General features: G+C 59.4%; 1 protein-coding gene across 1 annotated transcript; it reads left to right on the top strand.

The window, feature by feature from the left end:
- The first annotated feature begins 1,220 nt into the window (after positions 1–1,220).
- NKX2-1 (NK2 homeobox 1) lies at positions 1,221–5,062 on the top strand. Its single transcript, XM_024118442.1, has 3 exons — positions 1,221–1,393; positions 2,096–2,481; positions 3,435–5,062. Exons 1-3 carry the CDS (start codon positions 1,317–1,319, stop codon positions 4,160–4,162), a joined length of 1,191 nt encoding a protein of 396 aa, XP_023974210.1. The 5' UTR covers positions 1,221–1,316; the 3' UTR covers positions 4,163–5,062.
- The last annotated feature ends 3,350 nt before the right edge of the window (positions 5,063–8,412 follow it).

The raw sequence follows: 8,412 nt of genomic DNA, 5'->3' as shown, positions 1-8,412 counted from the left end.
ATCGGGCGCTCCTCTACAAGGAGGGGAAAGAAAATGTGAAAACAAAACCAAAATCGAGAAGCCTCCTTAACCGGCCCCCGCAGTGTTTTGGAGGCCCCTGCCCGACCTAAGAGCACTCCGCCCTCCCAGCCCCCGGCGCGGAAAGGAGGCTAAAACAGCTAAAGAGAAAACAAAACAACAACAAAACGTTTAATATCCAAGGGGGAAAGTCGGAGTGGGTCTCCGGATCTGCACCGCACAGGGCTCGGCTCCGTAGTCCACTCTGCTGGAGGCCCGGGCCTGGCCGGAGCGGCGCGGCGGATGCCTCCGGCCGGGCTGGGGAGCGCAGCCCACAGTTTCTCCTCTCCAGGCGCCCAAGGACCCTCAAGGCGCGGGGCTCACACTTGAAGCCTGAGAACGCGCAGACAGGAAACCCACTTCCTCCTAAGCAGTTTCTTGCTACCCGGATGAGAGGCGCCCAATTGAAGCAGAATGATCCTCATCTACTAATATCCAGAGTGGCCACAAAGAGACTGGCCATTTATGCCGGCACTTTAAGCAAAGATTTTTGGTTACTGCCTGGGAAGCAAGTGCACTTTTGCATGGCTGAGCTCCGGGTGGAGGCAAGCCTCAACCCAGCCTCCCGCCCGCTCGGCTGCTCACGCCCGGGGACTCGCCCCCTCCCGGCCAGCTCGTCCCGCCGGGGTTCAGGCTCAGTTCCACCCGGCAACAGGCGGGCGGGCACTCACGACGCTCCCTGCCCGAGCCCTCCCTGAAGCATCAGGGGGGAAAACAGCGTGACCCTGGGCTCGGGTGCTGGGGCTGTGATGTCCTCGGAAAGTCAGCTCCAGTCCCAGAACCCCGCGTGTCCGGGCGATGGGCGAGGGTCGGGGACACCAGGTTTGTTCGAGGTGGAGCAACTTCAGCGATGGCCCTTCGCGTTAATCCCCCCAGCTTCTCAGCTCGGGCGGCCAGTGGTGTCCTTGCCTTAGCAGGGGATGGGGGTGGGGAAGGGTAGCCGAGCGTGGGTTGGAGGGGGGAGGCGTGAAGCATGGGGCCCTAGCCCTCTGGGAAGACCCTGAGCTGGGGGGAGGGCGGCGCGGGGATCTGGGACAGCCTCTCGGCGGCAGCCGATCCCCTGCTCAGCGCCTCCTCCGCCCGCTGGGATTCTCTCTCGGGTAGGGGGAAAGGGGGCGGGGAGCAGAGGTGTCCTTCTGACGGCGGCAGAAGAGGCAGACAGACTGACAGACACGCAGACCAACAGTGGAGCCCTAGGGTTCGTCCCCTGACTCCCGAGCTCCTTTGGTGGCGACTGGGGCTCGGCGCTGCGAAGCCAGATGTGGTCCGGAGGCGGTGGGAAGGCGCGGGGCTGGGAGGCCGCGGCGGGAGGGAGGACCAGCCCCGGCAGGCTCAGGTGAAAACCCACCCGCCCCTCGGCCCACTCCCCGTCCCCGCCCGGGGAACCCCGACCGAACTGGAAAGTGGTTCACTTTGTAACTCCGCAAGTTGGTTGCAAAGCGGCGTTCACCTTCCTTCCTCCCCAACATCCCTCCTCCTCGGCTACTCCCCATCCCACCTCTTGCCCTCCCCTCTCTCGGTTCCCTCCTCCTTTCCCTCCCCCCCCCCGGCTCCCCCCGCCGCGCGCCACCGCACCCCACAAAAATGGGGGTAGGGGTTCCGGGGGAGGGGGAAAGAAATGCTTTGGGTCGCGTCTCTGCCTCTCTCTCTCTGTCTCTCTCTCTGTCTCTCTCTCTCTCCGTCTTTGAGACCTAAAAATCCTGACAAGTGAAACTTAAAGGTGTTTACCTTGTCATCAGCATGTAAGCTAATTATCTCGGGCAAGATGTAGGCTTCTATTGTCTTGTTGCTTTAGCGCTTACGCCCCGCCTCTGGTGGCTGCCTAAAACCTGGCGCCGGGCTAAAACAAACGCGAGGCAGCCCCCGAGCCTCCACTCAAGCCAATTAAGGCGGACTCGGTGCACTCGGTTACGTGTACATCCAACAAGATCGGCGTTAAGGTAACACCAGAATATTTGGCAAAGGGAGAAAAAAAAAAGCAGCGAGGCTTCGCCTTCCCCCTCTCCCTTTTTTTTCCTCCTCTTCCTTCCTCCTCCAGCCGCCGCCGAATCATGTCGATGAGTCCAAAGCACACGACTCCGTTCTCAGTGTCTGACATCTTGAGTCCCCTGGAGGAAAGCTACAAGAAAGTGGGCATGGAGGGCGGCGGCCTCGGGGCTCCGCTGGCGGCTTACAGGCAGGGCCAGGCGGCACCGCCGGCCGCCGCCATGCAGCAGCACGCCGTGGGGCACCACGGCGCCGTCACCGCCGCCTACCACATGACGGCTGCGGGGGTGCCCCAGCTCTCGCACTCCGCCGTGGGGGGCTACTGCAACGGCAACCTGGGCAACATGAGCGAGCTGCCGCCGTACCAGGACACCATGCGGAACAGCACCTCGGGCCCCGGATGGTACGGCGCCAACCCGGACCCGCGCTTCCCCGCCAGTAAGTGAGGCCGCCCCACTGCAGGGCCGCGGGTTGAGCGCCGGAGGCGCGGGGAGAGCCGCCGGGCAGGCGCGGCGCCTCCCGGCTGCGCGCTGGGCATCAGGGTGGGCGGCCGGGCAGTGGCGCCAACGAGTCGGGCGCAGGAGCTGGGGAGTCTTCCCTTGTTGAGCTGAGGGGGTCCAAGAAGAGGCACTTGGTAGCTCTGGGGTCCTGAGGGCAGGAGCTGGTATTTAGCGTCTGTCAGATGCGGCCAAGTGGCCGCTCTGCTCCGCGCGGGAGACCTCGGAAGACGGAGGGAGGTGGCCCCCTAACTAAGAGAGCCCGGACGAGCAGGGCGCGGAGAGGCGCGGCCTGGCCGGGAGGGAGGTTGCCCTGCTGGGATGATGCGCTCAGGCCCCTGGCCTGGCCCACTCTCCAGTCTAGGCTGGAGGGAGGGCTTGTGGCTCCAGAGGGGGTTCTAAATGGGCCGAACAAGTGCCCTCATTGGGGCTGACAGGAGAGAGAGGCCAAGAGGCAAAGAGTCTGGGGTCTCGGGGTCTCTAGCTTTTCGAAAGCGAACACCTCCCTCTCCTAAGCTCCCAAAGCTGGAGCCTACAGCTAGACCCCAGTTCCTGGCCTGGACCCAGTTTGCTGCCCGTGGCCCACTAACTGCACGAATCTGGTGGGCTGGGCACGAAAGGAACAAGAGGAGCAGTCTTTCTCCACTCTGCTTTTTGGGTGAAGCATCGAGACTGAGGGAGGTAGCCGGGGTTGAGGCGGGGAGCTCTGCAGTAAACCCCTCGACGGCACGGCCTGGGGCAGGCGCTGGCGATCCCCGCGGCTGGGCCTCTCAGGGTGGAGGCGGCCTAGGAGTGCGCCGTCGGGGCAGGGGCCGGGCCGGCCAAGCGCGCAGAAGGCAGAGGTGGTCTGGCCCGGCCCGGCCCCTGCCGACGCTGTGCGTTTGTCGCTTACAGTCTCCCGCTTCATGGGCCCGGCGAGCGGCATGAACATGAGCGGCATGGGCGGCCTGGGCTCTCTGGGGGACGTGAGCAAGAACATGGCCCCACTACCAAGCGCACCGCGCCGGAAGCGCCGGGTGCTCTTCTCCCAGGCGCAGGTGTACGAGCTGGAGCGACGCTTCAAACAGCAGAAGTACCTGTCCGCGCCCGAGCGCGAGCACCTGGCCAGCATGATCCACCTGACGCCCACGCAGGTCAAGATCTGGTTCCAGAACCACCGCTACAAGATGAGGCGCCAAGCCAAGGACAAGGCGGCACAGCAGCAACTGCAGCAGGATAGCGGCGGCGGGGGCGCCGGCTGCCAGCAGCAGCAAGCGCAGCAGCAGTCACCGCGCCGCGTGGCTGTGCCGGTCCTGGTGAAAGACGGCAAACCCTGCCAGGCGGGCGCCCCTGCGCCGGGCGCCGCCAGCCTGCAAGGCCACGCGCAGCAGCAGGCGCAGCAGCAGGCGCAGGCCGCTCAGGCGGCGGCGGCAGCTATCTCAGTGGGCGGCGGCGGCCCCGGCCTCGGCGCGCACCCGGGCCACCAGCCGGGCAGCGCGGGCCAGTCTCCGGACCTGGCGCACCACGCCACCAGCCCCGCGGCGCTGCAGGGCCAGGTCTCCAGCCTGTCCCACCTGAACTCCTCGGGCTCGGACTACGGCACCATGTCCTGCTCCACCTTGCTATATGGTCGGACCTGGTGAGAGGCCGCCGGGCCGGGCCTAGCCCAGCGCTCTGCCTCATCGCTTCCCCTACTGCCCGCCACACACCACCAACCACCCACTACACCGTGCGCTTCGACTTTTCTAAAGAACCTGTCCCGATAAGACCAAGGGAAAAAACACAACGACCAAACTGCTGGACGTATTTCTTTTCTTTTCCTTTTTCTTTCCTTTTCTTTTTCTAAAATGTGCAGGATTTTTTTTTAAAAAAAGAAAATACAACAACCAAGCGATCCAATTCTTTAAGGAGTCTTAAACAGAGAAGGACATAACAAGAACCGCTTTGGGGGTGTCTTTTGGGTGATTCCGATGGGTTTCCCACGCTTGGGTGGGGCGCAGTTTGGAGAGGGCTCTATGCTGACATGCCTCTGGACTCTAAAGATCGAAAACTTCACTCTGGGTACACTGTGCCAGCAAAGTGGACTTGCCTGTAAATACCAGGATTTCTTTGAAGGGGCGACGGGGGCTGGGGAGAGGAAAAGACTCCTCGACAGATCCCGCTTGCCACTGACACAAAGGAAATGCCCCCTCCTGGCCCCCTCTGGCCACCCAGGCTCAGCTGAGACCGGCCCTGGTTAAAATTGTTTTATGTTTGATGTGAACTTGTAGCTGTAAAACGCTGTCAAAAGTTGGACTAAATGCTTAGTTTTAGTAATCTGTACATTTTGTTGTAAAAAACAAAAACAAAAAACCAGTCCCCGTCCCCAGCCCTTCATATTTTTTATGGGCCTTGACAAATCTGTGTATATTATTTGGCAGTTTGGTATTTGCAGCGTCAGTCTTTTTCTGTTGTAACTTATGTAGATATCTGGCTTAAGTATAGTTCCTAAGAAGCTTCTAATAAATTATACAAATTAAAAAGATTCTTTTTCTGATTAAAAAACCCATCTTTTGTTTGGCTTTGATTTGGCTTTTTTGGTGGTAGGGGGTGTGGCTCAACATTGGCCTGATGAGATTCGAATTGTCTGGGGGCTCAAAGGATCCTGAACCAGCTAAGGAGGCCGGGCCCAGAGTCTTTGCCCCAGGGAAGAGAGAGTTTTGTTCTGCCTCTGAATTAAGTAGAACCAAACCTTGAGCAGTCCTGGGACTTGGCAATAGAGAGTAGAAAAGCTAAACTCCTTCCACCAGGAGGAAAAGGGAGAAGAGAAAGAGACCAAAGGACTAGTTTTCAAAGCCAGGCTTCTGTTTCTTAAAACCTCAGAAGTATTTACCGTGATCTTATACAGCTGAGCCAGTGTTTTAAAGCAGCCGGCCTCGGACATTCGTTTTAAATAACCCTGAATGAACGATTATTTTTACTAGATGGATTATGCCTGTAGAATTCAACATTAATTCTTTATTTCAAATCCTCGGCGGAGGCTCCTTGGGACTAGAATTCGGTGGGAGGCCGTTTTCGAAAGCGAGGAAGTTGTTAGGGGTTTCGTTTCTGCTCTAAAACAGTTATCCCCGCACAGGCTGGCCGACGGCTTCTCATGGCTTCTCCGGCCTTGGGCGGTGTCCGACTGGGCTGCTGGCCTTGGGGACACCCCTGGCAGGACTTTGGGAGCTGGCCTTTCTGCTCTTTGTTCCAAGGATTCCGTCTCTGGGCTCCTGGTCTCCTAAATCTTTGTAGTAAGGACTCTTTCTCCTGTCTCCAACTCTCCACCTCTCCCCGCGCTCCCCCCGCCCCCATCCCAGCAAAAACAGAAAACAAAACAAACAAACAAACAAAAACTTTGACCTCTCTCGCTACTTCTAATTTCTCGGTCTCTTTGGTACCCAGATATAACTGTTGGGGAAGTCTTCATTGCCGCGGGAAGGCGAGGAAGAAGAAATGGTAGTGGACAGAGAGAAATCGTCGTCCCTAGACGGGCTGTTGCCCCTTCCGTGTCACCTCTGACAAACCTACAGGAAAAGTGGCCGGGTGGGCTGTGGACAGATGCCCCTCCCAGCACTTTTCTGTAGGCCTGAAAGTGTTTGGTTGTGGAGGATTGATTCATATTTGGCATGTACTCATTTATCGCCTGGAATTTCAACTTTCTTTTTTCCCCTCTTGCCTGTCACCACCTTTTCTTCCTCTTCTTTGCAGCCCATTCTGACTCCATCTCTCTCTTCCCAGACCTCCACCCTCACGCCCCAGAAATGTGTAAGGAAAATGAGGGGAGGCGCGGAGGGGGGGTGTGCTGGCACCAGCAGTCCTCTCTGTTGGCTTCCTGGGGGCTCTTCTCCGTGGCGCCCTGACTGGGGACTAGGACGGACTTCCTCCCTCGGGTCTGGCTGCTGAGATACTGTTTTCAGTATCTAGAAGAGACTCGGAGATTTCGAGAGGGCGGTTGGTTAGATCTAGAGAGTGTGCTAGTTGGGGGGAAGTCTCAGCGGCCTCACGGTTTGGAAAACAAGGAAAAACTCGGGAAGTCTGAACACTTGTATTGGAATGGGCGGCAGTGGTCCTGGGACAGTGTGTGTAGGTAGTTAAGTCACCCAGCTCAGGCCCGGCTTGGCAGGGGAGATGTTAATGCTAAGATCTGAATTCTGTGGGGTGGGAGCGTACGCTCCACCTGCCCCCATGCCCGACACAAGGGAGGGGCTGGGCGGGAGGTGCCTGACAATGGCCAGGGGGGCTGTCCCCCCAACCCGTCTCGCCCGGAGCGGCCCCGGCCCCGGAGAGTAACAATTTTAGTGAGCTGTCCACCCTTGCACTGGTTGGAGTTTCCACCAAATACATTCTTCTCCCTGCCGTCTAGAGTTGGCTTAATTTTGAAGTCTGTTTACTGGTCCCGAGAAAAGGTGAATTCAGCCGGGTCTGCAGATGGGACCGAGACAAACAGGGCCTTGGCCCCTTCTCTCCATCCATCACACGGGGTCCACCAGCTCCGGTCCCTGGCCGCGCATCGCTGTAGCTGCAGGAAGCGTCCTGGTAGGGAAAAGGGTATGTGCTGGGTGCAGCGAAAGACCAAAGACGGAGACACACTTCATCCCCACATCCTGGTCAGCCTCTGCGATCTTTGTCTTCTCCAGCAGTGGACCTCCCCTAAGTCTCCAGCATCTCTGGCCCGGGGACCTTCTGGTCTCCTCTGATGGAGAAAGACTTCTGGTGATGTCCCTGACGCTGAAGTGCCTGGAAGAGCCAGAAGCTTCTCCACGAGCGGGGGGGCAGCGCAGTTCGCCCCGAGGTCCAGGAGAAGCTGAACGCCGCCACCTAAGCACCCCATCCCTCCCTAGGCCCCGATGGCTTCGGGAAGTGGGGGAGATTTTGCAGACAGCATCCCCCCCTTCCTCCTCTTCCCCACCCCCAACCCCGCCATGTAAACACGAGGACTTTCTCGAGAGCCTTGGAGAGCGGCTCTAGTGGCTTCAGGGCCTGAAACCCCAGGCTTGGCTTGTTTGATGTTTAGCATCCCAAAGCGGCTCCCCACCCCCACCCCAGCCTGGGAACCCGGAGCTGTGGGTCGGAGAGGCAGGAAAGCTGCCCTCTCAGCTGGCCGGGCCAGGCACTGGGCCGGGCTTAGGGGAGGCGACAAGATCGGGAAAGAGATGCTCCGAGCCGGAAAGAAGGGAGCCCGGGCTGCCGCCGCCCCCAACAGGAACAGAAGCGGGTAAAGCTGGAGTCCTCAAGCCCAGGAGGTGGGTGGGGGCAGGGGATGCGTCACCAGCCAGGGCACCGGCTCTGGGACCAGGCCGGCACGGTGGGAAGTAGCTCGGGGCCCACGAGTGAAATCAGAGGCAGGCCGGAGCCGGCTCGGCGAGAAGCGCTCAGGGCACTTACTCCTGGAGGCGGGGGCGGCCCCGCGCGCTCCAGTCCAAGGGCCTCGCAGGAGGCAGCTCTTCTCCTCACTGCTTAGGGCTTGGCCTTTCTAAGGGCAAGACTGGCTCGGGAGCCTTCCAGGGAATTTTAATCGTCCTGGGGCAGGGGTAGGCCTAGGTCTGGCCTTGAGGTCCCCGATTTTGAGACCTCAGGGAAGAATTCTCATACTTTAGAGGCCGCACACTCTCCGAGCGCGCTCGCGGGCGTTTGGGCGCCGGTGAGAGGCTTTCTCCGGGCGCGAGTGCACAAAAGGTAGCGCGAGTCTCTTCTCAGGCGACCCGGGATAAGAGGAAAGGAGAGCGGGGTTTTCTGACTTCCAACTCATTAAGGACCAGGTAAGGTCAATGCTTTCTCTCTTATGGCTTTATCTTAAAAGCGGGTCAATTTAAGATAAGGGGGGGAAAAAATCCAGAATCTGTGTGAACCATGCTGATAAAGACTGACGCCT

This window comes from Physeter macrocephalus, chromosome 11 (assembly GCF_002837175.3).
Source record: "Physeter macrocephalus isolate SW-GA chromosome 11, ASM283717v5, whole genome shotgun sequence".
NCBI lineage: Eukaryota > Metazoa > Chordata > Mammalia > Artiodactyla > Physeteridae > Physeter > Physeter macrocephalus.
The sequence above is the reverse complement of the archived record's forward strand: the minus strand, read 5'-3'. Positions and strand labels throughout refer to the sequence as shown.